This window comes from Calidris pugnax, unplaced genomic scaffold (assembly GCF_001431845.1).
Source record: "Calidris pugnax isolate Ruff unplaced genomic scaffold, ASM143184v1 scaffold178, whole genome shotgun sequence".
NCBI classification, from domain to species: Eukaryota; Metazoa; Chordata; class Aves; order Charadriiformes; family Scolopacidae; genus Calidris; species Calidris pugnax.
Window position 1 is genome coordinate 355,872 of NW_015090986.1, and position 19,023 is coordinate 374,894.

The 19,023-nt window shown below is 44.5% G+C and overlaps 1 protein-coding gene across 1 annotated transcript in view; it reads right to left on the bottom strand.

Annotated features, from left to right (window-relative positions):
- Nucleotides 1-19,023, bottom strand: part of LOC106894883 (collagen and calcium-binding EGF domain-containing protein 1-like) — a 182,315-nt gene that overhangs the window by 147,774 nt on the left and 15,518 nt on the right. The window contains exons 2-3 of the mRNA XM_014953874.1: nt 13,131-13,370; nt 3,233-3,472 (exon numbers count right to left, since the gene is read on the bottom strand). Of these exons, the coding sequence (XP_014809360.1) occupies nt 3,233-3,472; nt 13,131-13,370 (480 nt within the window). The remainder of the gene's footprint in view (nt 1-3,232; nt 3,473-13,130; nt 13,371-19,023) is intronic.

Consider the following 19,023-nt stretch of genomic DNA (forward strand, 5'->3'; position numbering starts at 1 on the left):
AACAACATTTAGTTACTCTTACACTGTTTCAAACAAAGTTGCTTTTGTGTCACAGTAGTAGCTTTTCTGTGCTAGTATGAGAATAAACGTCCTGCCTTTTACACCTCCATCTCTCAAATTTTAATTCACAAAGGATCGTAGAATCATAGAATCATAGAATGGTTTCGGTTGGAATGAACATTTATAGGTCATATAGTTCAACCTGCTCTGCAATGAGCAGAGACATCTTCAACTCGATCAGGTTGCTCAGAGCCCCAGCCAACCTGACCTTGAATGTTTCCAGGGGTGGGGCATCTACCACCTCTCTGGGCAACCGGTGCCAGTCTTTCACCACCTTCATCATAAACAAATTCTTCCTTATAGCTAGTCTGAAATATTCCCTCTATTAGCTTAAAAGCCTTACCCCTTGTACTATCGCAATGGGACCTGCTAAAAAAAGTCTGCCCCCATCTTTCTTATAAGATCTCTTTAAGTACTAAAAGGCTACAATAAGGTGTCCCCACAGCCTTCTCCTCTCCAGGCTGAACAACCCCAACTCTCTTGGCCTGTCCTCAGAGCAGAGGTGCTCCAACCCTCTAATCATTTTTGTGGCCCTTCTCTGGACCCGCTCCAACAGGCCCATGTCCTTCTTGTGCTGAGGGGTCCAGAGCTGGACTCAGTACTCCAGGTGGGGTCTCACCAGAGTGGAGCAGAGGGGCAGAATCAGCTCCCTCTACCTGCTGGCCATGCTGCTTTTGATGCAGCCCAGGAGACAGTTGGCTTTCTGGGCTGCTAGTGCACATTGTCAGCTCATGTTGAGTTTTTCGTCCACCAGTACCCGCAAGTCCTTGGTCTGGGTAGGGCTGCTCTCAATCCCTTCATCGAGTAGAATGAAGCCCCGTAATCCAAGGGGAAATGGCTAGCAGCCTCCTACACTGCTTAGACAGTCACAAGTCTATGGAGCTGGATAGGATCCACCTGAGGGTATTGGGGGAGCTGGTGGAAGTGCTCACTAAGACACTTTTCCATCATTTATCAGCAGTCCTGGCTAACCGGGCAGATACCAGTGAACTGGAGCTTACCAAATGTGATGCTCATCTACAAGAAGGGCTGGAAGGATGGTACAGGGAACTACAAGTCTGTCAGTCTGACTTTGGTGCCACGGAAGGTAATGGAGCATATAATTTTGAGGGCCATCACGTAGCACACACAGGACAACCAGGTGGTCAGGCCCGATCAGCACAGGTTCATGAAGGGCAGTTCCTACTTGACAAACCTGATCTCCTTCTATGACATGGTGACCCACTAAGGGGATGAGGGAAAGGTTGTGGCTGTTGTCTATCTGGACTTTAGTAAAGGACTTTGACAGCATTTTCCACAACATTGTCCTGGACAAATTGGCCACTCATGACTTGGATGGGATACACTTCACTGGTTAAAAAACTGGCTGGATGGCTGGGCCCGAAGAGTGGTGGTGAGTGGAGTTAAATTCAGTTGACTGCTGATCACTACTGGTGTTCCCCGGGGCTCAGTACTGGGGCCAGTTCTCTTTAATATCTTTATCACCATCCTGGAAGAGCGGATTGATTGCACCCCCTGTAAGTTTTCAGATAACACCAAATTGCACAGAAGTGTAGATCTGCTTGATGGTAGGAAGGCTCTGCAGAGGGATCTGGACAGGGTGGATCAATGGGCTGATGTCATTAGTATGAGGTTCAACAAGACAAAGAGCTGGGTCCTGCAGTTCGGTCACAACAACCCCATGCAGACTACGTATCTAAGCCTGGCTGAATGTGTGTCGTGTCCCCCCCCCGCAGCTGCAAAGTCCAAAAAGAGGACTTAAATCCAATCTGAAGAGTCTTGTGCTTTAGTAAAGCCTTATAGAATCACACCTTGCATGCCTCTTCTCATCCTGCATTGCCCAAGTAATGCTGGCGCTGGCATATGCACTTCTCTGAGGACTTCCAGCCCGAAGGCCACCCTACACCAGGACTACACAGGACCCTGTGACTTGCTAGTTTAGGCCCCAGAATCAACATTTGTCAGCATTAAGAAACAACATTTAGTTACTCTTACACTGTTTCAAACAAAGTTGCTTTTGTGTCACAGTAGTAGCTTTTCTGTGCTAGTATGAGAATAAACGTCCTGCCTTTTACACCTCCATCTCTCAAATTTTAATTCACAAAGGATCGTAGAATCATAGAATCATAGAATGGTTTCGGTTGGAATGAACATTTATAGGTCATATAGTTCAACCTGCTCTGCAATGAGCAGAGACATCTTCAACTCGATCAGGTTGCTCAGAGCCCCAGCCAACCTGACCTTGAATGTTTCCAGGGGTGGGGCATCTACCACCTCTCTGGGCAACCGGTGCCAGTCTTTCACCACCTTCATCATAAACAAATTCTTCCTTATAGCTAGTCTGAAATATTCCCTCTATTAGCTTAAAAGCCTTACCCCTTGTACTATCGCAATGGGACCTGCTAAAAAAAGTCTGCCCCCATCTTTCTTATAAGATCTCTTTAAGTACTAAAAGGCTACAATAAGGTGTCCCCACAGCCTTCTCCTCTCCAGGCTGAACAACCCCAACTCTCTTGGCCTGTCCTCAGAGCAGAGGTGCTCCAACCCTCTAATCATTTTTGTGGCCCTTCTCTGGACCCGCTCCAACAGGCCCATGTCCTTCTTGTGCTGAGGGGTCCAGAGCTGGACTCAGTACTCCAGGTGGGGTCTCACCAGAGTGGAGCAGAGGGGCAGAATCAGCTCCCTCTACCTGCTGGCCATGCTGCTTTTGATGCAGCCCAGGAGACAGTTGGCTTTCTGGGCTGCTAGTGCACATTGTCAGCTCATGTTGAGTTTTTCGTCCACCAGTACCCGCAAGTCCTTGGTCTGGGTAGGGCTGCTCTCAATCCCTTCATCGCCAGCCTGTATTGATACCAGGTATTGGCCCAGCCCAGATGCAGGACACTGTACTTAGCCTTGTTGAACCTTAAGAGGTTCGCACAGGCCCACTTTTTGAGCTTGTCCAGGTCTCTCTGGATGGCATCCCATCCTTCAAGCATGTCAATTGCACCCCTCAGCTTGGTATCATTGCAAACTTGCTGAGGGTATACTCAATCCTACCGTCTATGTCATTGAAGAAGATAGTAAACAGTACTAGTCCCAACATGGACCCCCTGTCACCAGTCTCCATCTGGACATTGAGCCATTGAGCACTACTCTCTGGATGTGATCATCCAGCCAACTCCTTACACACCAAATAGCCCATCCGTCTCTTCAATTTAGAGAGGAGGATATTGTGGAGGACCATGTCAAAGGCCTTACAGAAGTCCAGACAGATGACACCAGTAGCTCTTCCCTTGTTCACTGATGAAATCATTCCACCATAGAAGGCCATTTGGTTGGTCAGGTAAGACTTGCCCATGATGAAGCCACAGTGGCTGTCTCGAATCACCTCCTGGTCCTCCATGTGTCTTAGCATAGCTTCCAGGAGGACCTGTTCCATAATTTTCGCAGGCACAGAGGTGAGTCTGACAGGTCAGTAGGTCCCAGAGTCCTCATTTCTACCTTTTTAAAAATGGGTGCCGTAACAGTGCAATAAGGATTTTTAAACAATAAAGACTTTTAATCATTCTTTAATTCATTTAATCAGCTCGAAAATACCATTCAAGGACTAGACAATGCAGTCAAATGTAGCAAGGAAAAACAACCCAGGACTTCCACAATTTATGGGCAAGGGAACTGAATCACAGAGATTGTGCAATTATTTCCTGAGAAATCTTAGTCTTGTCTGTAGACATCTTGAGTTTGAACTCACTTTGCTATAAATATAACAACAATCCTGTTAGAGGCCAGAAGTACTTAAACTCTCAAGAGTCCAAAATAGCCCAGTCTTTGTAGTAAAAAGATGCTGTAAAAGACCTATATTTTTAGACATCTCTAGAGAAGTTACCCAGATATGTCCAGTAGGTGTCATTTTTGTCTCTTACTTTCTTTACTAAAGGTTAATGAAAGTAGCAAAAAGACATTTTACTTAGAAAGGCAGAGATATCATTGCTTTCCTGTGGAAATGGATGGCATCTGGGAGAGGAAGCCATGGCATGTGCAGAAATGATGGGTTTGACCAGAAATTTCTCCAGGCTGAATGGGAATGCTCAGGATCAGTTTGGTGCCTGGCCGTTTCTGACTGAACTAAAGACCTGGACAGGCAGGTCCAGATTTTGATCAAAGTCCAGTTCTTCAGGGTTTGGCACTCTGAAATAAGGACTCTTCTCCCACAATCCTGTCCTTTCCACCTCTACATATCCTCAACCATGTTACGTCTCAGCAAACCCTTTTGGTACCTTCCCCCTGTACTTCTGGAGATACAATACAGACAGTTTACCCATAGGCCCTTCTGCTGAACAATTTCTTACCTCTTCCACCTGCTACACAGAAAACCAGACTGCACTGAAAGATAAACTTCTTCTGCAGGGATAATTTAGTCCATGGCTGCTGGGATCGGAGTGAAATCAGCCAGGGATGGCTTCCTGTCTGGCAAATGTGCCACTTCTGCATTGCACAAACCTCTGGAGCAGGATGGCGAACACCTACTTCCTGCACAGTCCAACACTAGGCCAACAGACCTGAGAACCAAAATCTGGCATGGCTCGTTGTCGCCAAGTGTAAGATATTTTATTAATTTCATAAATTGTTTGATAGCTTTTATTAATTTTCCACTTTTTCCCCCATACAGGGAACTTCCACCCCACAGGAAAATCATAGAATTATAGAATTTCTAGGTTGGAAGGGATGTTTCAGATCATCTAGTCCAACCATTGACCTAACTCTGATAAAGACCCTTACTAAACCATGTCACTAAGCACTATGTCTACTCATCTTTTAAATACCTCCAGGGATGGTGCCTCAACCCCTTCCCTGAGTAGCCCATTCCAATGCTTAATAACCCTTTCAGGGTAAAAGTTTTTCCTAATACCCAATCTCAACCTCCCCTGGCACAACTTGAGGCCATTTCCTCTTGTCCTAAAGATGACGAATTATCATACAACCTTCTTTCAGGTAGTCGTAGAGAGTGATAAGGTCTCCCCTCAGCCTCCTTTTTCTCCAGGCTGAACAACCTCAGCTCCCTCAGCCTCTCCTCATAAGACTTGTTCTCCAGACCCCTCACCAGCTTCGTTGCCCTTCTCTGGACCCACTCCAGGACCTCAATGTCTTTTCTGTAGTAAGGGGCCCAAAACTGGATGCAGTACTCAAGGTGGGGCCTAACCAATGCCAAGAAGAAGCTGAAGGAAACCTGTGCTTCTCCAGGGACAGTTTAAAGGCTTGCATCAGTTGCCATCAAAATGTTTTAGTGTGAAAGATTGCACTTAGTTTTGAGGTGCTGGAGCTCCAGCCAGACATGAGTTTCCTCTTGCCAGTTTGGCTGATGAGGTGGTAGCCTCCTCCAGAGGGACATGAGAGCGAGCAGAGCAGCCCCTGCTGCTCCCTGCTCCCAAGCCCAGAGGTCCCCAAGAGAAAAGCACACATGTGCTAATGGACACCCACACACCAAAGAACTTCTCACTGGTTTCCCACGAGGTCCGCAGGTGGCATGAAGCCCAGATGTGAAAATAAATCAATACTAGCAGCAGAGCTGCAGCCGGCTGTGCAAATGCCAGGGGAGCTGCACCCGTCTGTCTGCTGCACGTGGGTGGCTGGCCCAGAGACGGGGGCTTGGCTGTCATGTGGACCCTGCCAATGCACACGTGCCATGGATGTTCTTCCTCTTGGTCCCTAGCCTAAAACCACAATGCACTGCCTTGAGCAGCACAGCTATGGAAACTTCTCCCTGCCATTTTGCATCCACCATCCTTCCTATCCAGCACTCCAGTGAAGTCAGAAAATTCATCCCTAACCGAGCAAGCTGCAAACTACAACCACACATCAAAATTTCCATTCAGACGCCTTCATGACATTGAAGCAGAACTTGCAGCAGCTTTGCTTTCACACAAAACAGACACAGCCCCCACATCTGTCTCCTGCTCCTCTACAAAGATACGGCAACAGAAGTGAAAATTTCATTTAGTATTCCCAAATAATTGAAATTATTTTTGTTACTAAAGACAACCTGAATAAAGTGAACCCTCTCTTCCATGAAGCCCCATTAGCCGTGAGCCACCTGTGCCATCTGTACCAGTCTCCAGAGAGGGACCTGCAAACCTCACACAGGCTGGGATGCTCCCAACCCTGCCCCGACACGCCTGGGACTGCAGGCTGGAGACGTGAGGAGCAGCCAGAAAATAACATTTTGATAGAACTTAACCAGCTTATCTGGCCAAAAACTATTCCTAAACACATCATTCTATTCTAAAATCAGTTTTTCAACTCCAAATAATTAGGGCATGTTGTTGCTGCTTTCTTCTCTTGCAGAGATAACTTGCAGCTGTTTGCAAACAGCTGATAGGAATTTTTGGTCGCCCGTCCAATAGCACCGTATTGTGCCTGCCTTCAAACTGGAGGAATTTAAGCTACAGTGTGAATTTCAAACACGTAATATCAAATTATCTATTGGGACATATTTCTTTGCATGGGTGACCTGTGTGTGAGTCACACTGGAACTCAGTTTTCCAGGGTGGGATCTGACCCCTCAAGTCATGTTGCCCAGACTCCCAGAAATGTGCTAAGTTTCTGAAGGAACCTGATGCATTCTCATAACTGGCTCATAGGACCCTTCTTCTAGAGCACTACTTCCCCTCATTGCTGCCACTAAGTGAAATCATGGATCCTGAGGCAGGAAAATGGGATCTCACCTTCAGGTGATCATCGCTCCTTCGACCAGTCAGCAATGGTAAAGTGAGATAAGAGGGACTTTGTCAAACCCAGGAAAATGCAAGTGCTCCTTTTCAGCACCTCGTTCAGTCAGATAAACTCCAGATAGATCACACACCTCAGCCACACGGAGGAAGGTCTTCTTAATCAGGCAGTACTGATCTTTGATTACACCACATAATAATGGTGGAAAGGAACTGCTCAGCCCACTTCACCCAGAGGATCCTGTTACTGTAGTTGGCCAGAGAAAATAGCTTTATCACCACAATCAGCCAGGGTGAACAAAAACTCAGACATCAACAACCACATTTAAATCAAAAAGACACTGGCAACAAGAAAACTTCAAGGTGAGGTCTGAGGTTTTTCACAGAATTATAAATAGAAAAAATTAGTGCACTGGGCTTTGGGGACCTTTCAATATATGTAGTTACAGAAGCGTGACAAAAACAGGTTGACTGATCTCAGTGTGCTTTGAAGCAGGGACTTTTTCAGGATTAAGCCTTTCAGCAAGCAAGTGATGTCTGAAAGGCTTATCACAGAGTTCAAGAATTTCGATATTTATTTTCTCCCAGACTTGAAAGATTGTGCTTTTTTGTGGTTTTTGAATCAGGAACACAGGGTTTGGTCTGTAAAACAAGGCTGACTGGATACATGACCTGTGCAAAGCTAGATAATGGATGGGAATTTTAGTGGGCTGAGGGCTGCTTTGGCAGATGAGTCACTGTGGGGTGACTTCTGGGTGGTGGTGACGTGCCCACTCAAGCAGACCAATGTATTAACCCTCTGTTGAAATGATGCAATACTCATTTTCTAGAAGGTTTCACAGTCTTCCCTTGAATTATCTCCTGCAAAGTCTTCATTTTCACAGGATTTTCTGAATGCTTAGGCTTTGGTTTCCGTTTGTTTTCCTCTCTGCAGAAGAGCACTGTGTTTCCAATCCCAGAACACCAGAGAGCTGTTTTCTAGGAAATTACCCTGGGAAAAGCTTTGGTAACAGCTTCCTGCACTGAGCTCTGTGCATCTCCTGCAGGTTTTGCCTTATAAGCTGCAAGACAGTAAGAGAGCATCCAGGTTTTGAGGTTCCTATTACTCCTTCCATGGCCACTTGTCCCAAGCACATGGAAATGTCATACTTTTATCTTTTACCATCCCCTGCACTTTCCTTTTCACTCTCTGTCTTTTCCTCCCTCATCCCAAAGCAGCTTCAAAGACTCTGAAAACTTTAAAACTTCCACTGCCCCCACACTGGCCCCTTCTTCCATTGCATCTTTTTCCCCCAAGTCCACAGCACATCTAGATGGGAAGCAGAGCACTGGAGGTGCAGCATGGCATAATCACAGGTTTTTCAGGGCTGAACTGAAGAATGTCCTCAGCAGCTCTTCTCCATATTGTTTGAGAGCTGGAAAGTGTTTTGGAGGACCACACTTAAATAAAAGGCACTTTCATAGAATCCTAGAATGGTTAGAGTTGGAAGGGACCTTTAAGATCATTGAGTTCCAATGCCTCTGCCATGGGCAGGGACAACTCCCACTACAGCAGGTTGCTCAAAGCCCCATCCAGCCTGGCCTTGAACACCTCCAGGGATGGGGCATCCACAGCTTCTCTGGGCAACCTGTTCCAGTGCCTCAGCATGCCCACAGTAAAGAATTTCTTTCTAGTATCTAATCTAAATCTCTCATTATATTCCTTCTTCCATTTGGAGACTGTATGAAGGTGTCTAAAGGAAGGCTGTGTTTGGAAACTTGTTGCATAGCCACAGTCTGTAAATTCTGGGCATCTTCCTCTGAAAATCGAGCTGTTCTGTCTCTTGTTCGTTCCTCTTTTTTTAAATAAACCCTTTCATGTAAGCATGACTGAACATTATTATGGCCTTGCTAATACAAGGAATTAAATTGACAACATTCATTTTACCATGCAGAGGACAAAACAGGGTATTTCAAAGCAGTTTTTGAAGTGCTCTTTACTTTGGCAGCACCTTTACTGCCATGAATCAAACTGTTGAACAAGGTGTCTACCATCATGAGGGCACCTTTTCAAACAGAGGGTAATACACGGGCCGTCTGTCATTTCAGGTTCTCTTTGAGCAAACCTGAATATCAGGCTTTTCAGGCCACCTCAGTGAGTAATTAAATGAAATTCTGCCAAGAGCTGTCATGTGCAGGTTTCCTTATCCTGGGGCACAGTACAAACATTTTTTGCAGATATCTGAGCAGCCCTACAATGCAAAAGGCTGAGGTTTAATAAGGTGATATGTCTTCTTCCAAAAAAAAAGAAGATAAATAAGAAAAAAAGTGAAAGAAAAAAAGAAAGAAAAAGAGAAAATGAAGAAAGAAGGTCAGGAATAAAGAAGAACAGAAGAAATCAAACAGGTCCTGTAGTGAAGTCTGTTGATTGGGAGCTCATGAAACTGCGAGAGAGGGTCAGGCACCACTGAGAGTTCCTGTGATTGTTTCACTTTCCTGTGAAACCCGACATGGCACTGCAGAGGGGATATCCTCTCCCCTGAGCAAGTGGCAGTGGTTAGCACCCCACTCCTCTGGGCATGCCCCCACACAGACACAGAAGAGGGGCAGCACCTCTTAGAGCATCCTCAAATACCCATCACCACAGAAATCAGGACGGGGGGTTGAGGGCTCTGCAAACCAAGCCAACGGCAAAGGAAGAGGAGATGTTGCAAGAGGGGCATGTCTCTGATTGTGCTGCTGGGGTCAGCCAGCAACCCACTGGGGCAGCTCTTTGAGGGTACACCAGTATTAATGGATGGGATCGTGTTTAATTGCTGCAAGTATGAAACCAGGTGATTTCATTTGTTAAATTGAGGCAACAGAAAAGAAGATGGTGTATCCCTTCCCCTGTTCACACATGCTTGTCCCAGTGCCATGAGCCTGGCTCAGTGCCCAGCTCTGAGGGCCACAGAAAAGGATGTAGGGAAGGAGGGCGGTTAATTATCTGATCATTCCTTGGGTGGTCTCTCCTTCAATCTTTGTTCTCTGCACCAATGGCTTGAAAAACAGCAAGAACTTCCATATAGCTTTGTACAATAAATGTCAAAGGAATAAAGGAAAGAGAAAAATTACCTGCTGGGGATTTCCACTGGGAGGCTGTGGTTAGGCTAAAACTCCATTACACAATGGAGCATGGAAAGGATCGGCATTAAATGAAGTCACCTTCCAGCACACTATCTAGCAATTTAATCATGAGCAGAGCATCTGACCCTGCATAACAAGAAGTGACTATTGTCTAGTGTCTGTAGGAGGGAGAGGGGGAAATATATTTATTCCCATAAAGGGTCCTTGGAGGTCTGTGGGGTTTTTTTTGTCTTTTCCCTTTATTTTCCCAGCTTTTGCATTTTTAGTCTCTTTGAGAACATAGTTCAATGGTCTTCGTTGAGTGTAGCTTGCCTCATGGTCCTGTTCATCTCTATGCTTCATCATTTGGAAATAAGTAAAAATTGTCACCTCTCTAAAACTTCAAAGTTTATCCTTTTAAAAGGAGCTCTTCTCCCCATCCCTAACATTGTCAACAGCTGCAATATCCTGAGCTAATCTATACCTAGGACCAAGAATTCCTGATAATTATCAGATAAACAATCAGAGAAACACTATAAAAATGGATTGTAGAGAGGCCTCTTATCCTCTTCTCTTTACCAGCGATTACTGAGCTGTGGAAACATCAATTAAGGCCAAATCAAAGAGGTGTGAAGGTAGATAGATTTTAATCGTGCTGGCTACTGGCAGAAGCACATTTTAAACATGAAGTTTAAAGTTCTTCCATTTCCTCTGCTTCAGTAAATACAAGATGTGTATAGCCCATAATTGCATAGACAAGTTTTGATCACTGCTTCCTCTTTTGCATACAGATTTTTCTCAGTTTTGTTCTTAAACAGACTCACCCATCAGCTGATTTGCTATGCCGATAGGCATAAATTAAAAAGGCTAAGCAGACATCCTTAGAGACACAATAGGCTTGCCCTACATTTACTTCTGTGAATGCGTCTCATCATTCCTGGATTTCTGACAGTTAGTGCGGTTATCTAGCTCACGCGTCTTGCAAATCACCCAAATAAAGAATGAGTCATACTGGCAGAGCTAGCAGAAAAACGATTAGATCATGATCTAGAGCTATGATAACCAGCCTGCAGGTTGGTAACTCCTGTGTAGAATTTAACCACAGAATAGTGCCCAAGTCAAAAGTTCAGAAGAAAACTTACTCTTGTACAATTAAATATAGTTAATTATATTTAATAGGTACCCTTCAAATGTATCTTTGGAATCAGGAGTCCTTATTCTTCTAGGTTGCCAGAAATTGGTAGAGTAAAAGAAGGGAAAGATGACTTCATGCTTGTCCTGTTTTCAGAAGTCCAAGCATCTTCTTTCTCAGGTGTCCCCTAGCCATCATCACAGGCACGTGCCTGAGCTGCCCCTTCCTGGCAATGCTCAGTGTTGCTACGTTGATTCTCCCTCCTACACACAGCGTGGGTCCAAACGCTCTACAACCACAAGAGAAGGTACTGATCCCACTGTCCCAGAGAACACGGTAGCTTTGATCCTCCACTCCAAGAACATTCTTGCCAAGTAGTCCTCGACTCACATTGAGAATTTTCCTCCATCACATTTGCCACATGTCGGTTTTTGGGGGGGGATGGAAGAGCAGCCAGATGCATCCAGCTAGAATGACCTTAGCTATTAAGAGAACAAGCATGAGAAAATCTCTCTCTTCATGGTTGAGCGCACAACACCACTTCAGCAGAAGGCTGCCTTGAGTGCTCCCTCCAAAAAGCTCTGTTCTGCACTGTGCCTTAGCAACAAACTCCTGTGTGTGTAGAGAAGTAAATAGAGGAAAAGAAATAGCAGGTAGAAAATATCTATATGTACCGTAACTGCAGCTCTTACAAGTTCCTTCTCTTTGCTCTATAAACAACACACCATGTTCTGCTCCTGGGAGAAGTCTGTAACCACCAAACCCTCTTATTATCATGAGAGGTCACAGAACAGGCTCCATTTCCTGGCTGCCAACTGCTTGGTTTCTCAACTTGCATTTTTTTTTCCCATGCACGCAGAAGCTGGGTTTAGTGCTTGTTGGATTTGTAAGGTCATGTTCTACTTGTAAGATCCTGCTCTGTTGGGAGGATATTAAAAGTAACTGAAAAAAATAGATAGTCACATAAGAATAAATATGGGAAGTCACAGTTAAGGATATTTCCAATCTTTCTCTAGTAATGAATCTACCAAATATACTATCAAAAGAGCAGTAACGCTGTTGCTTCGGTGTTAGAAGGCAGGCTGTGACAGTTTTTTGACTTACAGGTCACTTTGCTTAGGTATCTCTGAAAGAATGTGATCTTTAACCTCTCATAAGTATCAGGCGAAATGTATTATTCTGGCAATTGCTGTAATAACATGTACACGTCACATTTCCAACCATTGTATTATAAATGATCGATGTAAATTAATAGCGTGATTAATAAAGTTAATAGTAATGCCAATTCAGTATCATGATGCAACAACCCTCACCTCAAATATCTTACAACCTAGGATAACTAGATTACAACAACAAAAAAAATTAAAAGGAAAAAGCGTATAGTCACTTCTTACCAGGTCTGCTTAAATTCTAATGTTTTTCTTTAATGTAAGCATGTGGTTGGTTGGTAGAACATCACCTAGAAGGAAGAGACAAACCCAGAAGCATCACAATAAAAAATAAAAAGAAGTTTAAAAAGGGAAATCTGGGGACAGGGAAACAAATAAATCAGAAATAGGCATTGCAAAAAATATCATGGATAGATACAATGATTATCAGTTGCCAATACTAGATTCAGCACCTTGTTTATTGTTGGGGGACAAATTCATAAACAGGGATTCTGGAGATTCTTCCTCATTCCTTGGAGGTTTCCCAGAACTGCAGGTCCAACGGGTCATTGACTGGCTGTCCTCGTGATTCTGTTTTCCCATGTACAGTACCAAGAATTTTTTAACTGAGGTTTTTAAAAGCCTGACAAGATTTTTTACTTGTTGTTTTTGTGGGTGCCGTCATTTTCTGCTTTTTGGCAACTGCTGAGATACCACAAAAGAAGGTGGTTTTCATAGTGATTCACCCCTGAGCCAAAACTGAAAGCTCACATTATTTACTTGAACTAAGCATCCAAACATCTGTGGGCTTCTCTTGTCCGAGCCTTCTGGGTTTTTAGACTTGACACAATCACTGCCAGATTTACCGTCTATGTCATTGAAGAAGATAGTAAACAGTACTAGTCCCAACATGGACCCCCTGTCACCAGTCTCCATCTGGACATTGAGCCATTGAGCACTACTCTCTGGATGTGATCATCCAGCCAACTCCTTACACACCAAATAGCCCATCCGTCTCTTCAATTTAGAGAGGAGGATATTGTGGAGGACCATGTCAAAGGCCTTACAGAAGTCCAGACAGATGACACCAGTAGCTCTTCCCTTGTTCACTGATGAAATCATTCCACCATAGAAGGCCATTTGGTTGGTCAGGTAAGACTTGCCCATGATGAAGCCACAGTGGCTGTCTCGAATCACCTCCTGGTCCTCCATGTGTCTTAGCATAGCTTCCAGGAGGACCTGTTCCATAATTTTCGCAGGCACAGAGGTGAGTCTGACAGGTCAGTAGGTCCCAGAGTCCTCATTTCTACCTTTTTAAAAATGGGTGCCGTAACAGTGCAATAAGGATTTTTAAACAATAAAGACTTTTAATCATTCTTTAATTCATTTAATCAGCTCGAAAATACCATTCAAGGACTAGACAATGCAGTCAAATGTAGCAAGGAAAAACAACCCAGGACTTCCACAATTTATGGGCAAGGGAACTGAATCACAGAGATTGTGCAATTATTTCCTGAGAAATCTTAGTCTTGTCTGTAGACATCTTGAGTTTGAACTCACTTTGCTATAAATATAACAACAATCCTGTTAGAGGCCAGAAGTACTTAAACTCTCAAGAGTCCAAAATAGCCCAGTCTTTGTAGTAAAAAGATGCTGTAAAAGACCTATATTTTTAGACATCTCTAGAGAAGTTACCCAGATATGTCCAGTAGGTGTCATTTTTGTCTCTTACTTTCTTTACTAAAGGTTAATGAAAGTAGCAAAAAGACATTTTACTTAGAAAGGCAGAGATATCATTGCTTTCCTGTGGAAATGGATGGCATCTGGGAGAGGAAGCCATGGCATGTGCAGAAATGATGGGTTTGACCAGAAATTTCTCCAGGCTGAATGGGAATGCTCAGGATCAGTTTGGTGCCTGGCCGTTTCTGACTGAACTAAAGACCTGGACAGGCAGGTCCAGATTTTGATCAAAGTCCAGTTCTTCAGGGTTTGGCACTCTGAAATAAGGACTCTTCTCCCACAATCCTGTCCTTTCCACCTCTACATATCCTCAACCATGTTACGTCTCAGCAAACCCTTTTGGTACCTTCCCCCTGTACTTCTGGAGATACAATACAGACAGTTTACCCATAGGCCCTTCTGCTGAACAATTTCTTACCTCTTCCACCTGCTACACAGAAAACCAGACTGCACTGAAAGATAAACTTCTTCTGCAGGGATAATTTAGTCCATGGCTGCTGGGATCGGAGTGAAATCAGCCAGGGATGGCTTCCTGTCTGGCAAATGTGCCACTTCTGCATTGCACAAACCTCTGGAGCAGGATGGCGAACACCTACTTCCTGCACAGTCCAACACTAGGCCAACAGACCTGAGAACCAAAATCTGGCATGGCTCGTTGTCGCCAAGTGTAAGATATTTTATTAATTTCATAAATTGTTTGATAGCTTTTATTAATTTTCCACTTTTTCCCCCATACAGGGAACTTCCACCCCACAGGAAAATCATAGAATTATAGAATTTCTAGGTTGGAAGGGATGTTTCAGATCATCTAGTCCAACCATTGACCTAACTCTGATAAAGACCCTTACTAAACCATGTCACTAAGCACTATGTCTACTCATCTTTTAAATACCTCCAGGGATGGTGCCTCAACCCCTTCCCTGAGTAGCCCATTCCAATGCTTAATAACCCTTTCAGGGTAAAAGTTTTTCCTAATACCCAATCTCAACCTCCCCTGGCACAACTTGAGGCCATTTCCTCTTGTCCTAAAGATGACGAATTATCATACAACCTTCTTTCAGGTAGTCGTAGAGAGTGATAAGGTCTCCCCTCAGCCTCCTTTTTCTCCAGGCTGAACAACCTCAGCTCCCTCAGCCTCTCCTCATAAGACTTGTTCTCCAGACCCCTCACCAGCTTCGTTGCCCTTCTCTGGACCCACTCCAGGACCTCAATGTCTTTTCTGTAGTAAGGGGCCCAAAACTGGATGCAGTACTCAAGGTGGGGCCTAACCAATGCCAAGAAGAAGCTGAAGGAAACCTGTGCTTCTCCAGGGACAGTTTAAAGGCTTGCATCAGTTGCCATCAAAATGTTTTAGTGTGAAAGATTGCACTTAGTTTTGAGGTGCTGGAGCTCCAGCCAGACATGAGTTTCCTCTTGCCAGTTTGGCTGATGAGGTGGTAGCCTCCTCCAGAGGGACATGAGAGCGAGCAGAGCAGCCCCTGCTGCTCCCTGCTCCCAAGCCCAGAGGTCCCCAAGAGAAAAGCACACATGTGCTAATGGACACCCACACACCAAAGAACTTCTCACTGGTTTCCCACGAGGTCCGCAGGTGGCATGAAGCCCAGATGTGAAAATAAATCAATACTAGCAGCAGAGCTGCAGCCGGCTGTGCAAATGCCAGGGGAGCTGCACCCGTCTGTCTGCTGCACGTGGGTGGCTGGCCCAGAGACGGGGGCTTGGCTGTCATGTGGACCCTGCCAATGCACACGTGCCATGGATGTTCTTCCTCTTGGTCCCTAGCCTAAAACCACAATGCACTGCCTTGAGCAGCACAGCTATGGAAACTTCTCCCTGCCATTTTGCATCCACCATCCTTCCTATCCAGCACTCCAGTGAAGTCAGAAAATTCATCCCTAACCGAGCAAGCTGCAAACTACAACCACACATCAAAATTTCCATTCAGACGCCTTCATGACATTGAAGCAGAACTTGCAGCAGCTTTGCTTTCACACAAAACAGACACAGCCCCCACATCTGTCTCCTGCTCCTCTACAAAGATACGGCAACAGAAGTGAAAATTTCATTTAGTATTCCCAAATAATTGAAATTATTTTTGTTACTAAAGACAACCTGAATAAAGTGAACCCTCTCTTCCATGAAGCCCCATTAGCCGTGAGCCACCTGTGCCATCTGTACCAGTCTCCAGAGAGGGACCTGCAAACCTCACACAGGCTGGGATGCTCCCAACCCTGCCCCGACACGCCTGGGACTGCAGGCTGGAGACGTGAGGAGCAGCCAGAAAATAACATTTTGATAGAACTTAACCAGCTTATCTGGCCAAAAACTATTCCTAAACACATCATTCTATTCTAAAATCAGTTTTTCAACTCCAAATAATTAGGGCATGTTGTTGCTGCTTTCTTCTCTTGCAGAGATAACTTGCAGCTGTTTGCAAACAGCTGATAGGAATTTTTGGTCGCCCGTCCAATAGCACCGTATTGTGCCTGCCTTCAAACTGGAGGAATTTAAGCTACAGTGTGAATTTCAAACACGTAATATCAAATTATCTATTGGGACATATTTCTTTGCATGGGTGACCTGTGTGTGAGTCACACTGGAACTCAGTTTTCCAGGGTGGGATCTGACCCCTCAAGTCATGTTGCCCAGACTCCCAGAAATGTGCTAAGTTTCTGAAGGAACCTGATGCATTCTCATAACTGGCTCATAGGACCCTTCTTCTAGAGCACTACTTCCCCTCATTGCTGCCACTAAGTGAAATCATGGATCCTGAGGCAGGAAAATGGGATCTCACCTTCAGGTGATCATCGCTCCTTCGACCAGTCAGCAATGGTAAAGTGAGATAAGAGGGACTTTGTCAAACCCAGGAAAATGCAAGTGCTCCTTTTCAGCACCTCGTTCAGTCAGATAAACTCCAGATAGATCACACACCTCAGCCACACGGAGGAAGGTCTTCTTAATCAGGCAGTACTGATCTTTGATTACACCACATAATAATGGTGGAAAGGAACTGCTCAGCCCACTTCACCCAGAGGATCCTGTTACTGTAGTTGGCCAGAGAAAATAGCTTTATCACCACAATCAGCCAGGGTGAACAAAAACTCAGACATCAACAACCACATTTAAATCAAAAAGACACTGGCAACAAGAAAACTTCAAGGTGAGGTCTGAGGTTTTTCACAGAATTATAAATAGAAAAAATTAGTGCACTGGGCTTTGGGGACCTTTCAATATATGTAGTTACAGAAGCGTGACAAAAACAGGTTGACTGATCTCAGTGTGCTTTGAAGCAGGGACTTTTTCAGGATTAAGCCTTTCAGCAAGCAAGTGATGTCTGAAAGGCTTATCACAGAGTTCAAGAATTTCGATATTTATTTTCTCCCAGACTTGAAAGATTGTGCTTTTTTGTGGTTTTTGAATCAGGAACACAGGGTTTGGTCTGTAAAACAAGGCTGACTGGATACATGACCTGTGCAAAGCTAGATAATGGATGGGAATTTTAGTGGGCTGAGGGCTGCTTTGGCAGATGAGTCACTGTGGGGTGACTTCTGGGTGGTGGTGACGTGCCCACTCAAGCAGACCAATGTATTAACCCTCTGTTGAAATGATGCAATACTCATTTTCTAGAAGGTTTCACAGTCTTCCCTTGAATTATCTCCTGCAAAGTCTTCATTTTCACAGGATTTTCTGAATGCTTAGGCTTTGGTTTCCGTTTGTTTTCCTCTCTGCAGAAGAGCACTGTGTTTCCAATCCCAGAACACCAGAGAGCTGTTTTCTAGGAAATTACCCTGGGAAAAGCTTTGGTAACAGCTTCCTGCACTGAGCTCTGTGCATCTCCTGCAGGTTTTGCCTTATAAGCTGCAAGACAGTAAGAGAGCATCCAGGTTTTGAGGTTCCTATTACTCCTTCCATGGCCACTTGTCCCAAGCACATGGAAATGTCATACTTTTATCTTTTACCATCCCCTGCACTTTCCTTTTCACTCTCTGTCTTTTCCTCCCTCATCCCAAAGCAGCTTCAAAGACTCTGAAAACTTTAAAACTTCCACTGCCCCCACACTGGCCCCTTCTTCCATTGCATCTTTTTCCCCCAAGTCCACAGCACATCTAGATGGGAAGCAGAGCACTGGAGGTGCAGCATGGCATAATCACAGGTTTTTCAGGGCTGAACTGAAGAATGTCCTCAGCAGCTCTTCTCCATATTGTTTGAGAGCTGGAAAGTGTTTTGGAGGACCACACTTAAATAAAAGGCACTTTCATAGAATCCTAGAATGGTTAGAGTTGGAAGGGACCTTTAAGATCCTTGAGTTCCAATGCCTCTGCCATGGGCAGGGACACCTCCCACTACAGCAGGTTGCTCAAAGCCCCATCCAGCCTGGCCTTGAACACCTCCAGGGATGGGGCATCCACAGCTTCTCTGGGCAACCTGTTCCAGTGCCTCAGCATGCCCACAGTAAAGAATTTCTTTCTAGTATCTAATCTAAATCTCTCATTATATTCCTTCTTCCATTTGGAGACTGTATGAAGGTGTCTAAAGGAAGGCTGTGTTTGGAAACTTGTTGCATAGCCACAGTCTGTAAATTCTGGGCATCTTCCTCTGAAAATCGAGCTGTTCTGTCTCTTGTTCGTTCCTCTTTTTTTAAATAAACCCTTTCATGTAAGCATGACTGAACATTATTATGGCCTTGCTAATACAAGGAATTAAATTGACAACATTCATTTTACCATGCAGAGGACAAAACAGGGTATTTCAAAGCAGTTTTTGAAGTGCTCTTTACTTTGGCAGCACCTTTACTGCCATGAATCAAACTGTTGAACAAGGTGTCTACCATCATGAGGGCACCTTTTCAAACAGAGGGTAATACACGGGCCGTCTGTCATTTCAGGTTCTCTTTGAGCAAACCTGAATATCAGGCTTTTCAGGCCACCTCAGTGAGTAATTAAATGAAATTCTGCCAAGAGCTGTCATGTGCAGGTTTCCTTATCCTGGGGCACAGTACAAACATTTTTTGCAGATATCTGAGCAGCCCTACAATGCAAAAGGCTGAGGTTTAATAAGGTGATATGTCTTCTTCCAAAAAAAAAGAAGATAAATAAGAAAAAAAGTGAAAGAAAAAAAGAAAGAAAAAGAGAAAATGAAGAAAGAAGGTCAGGAA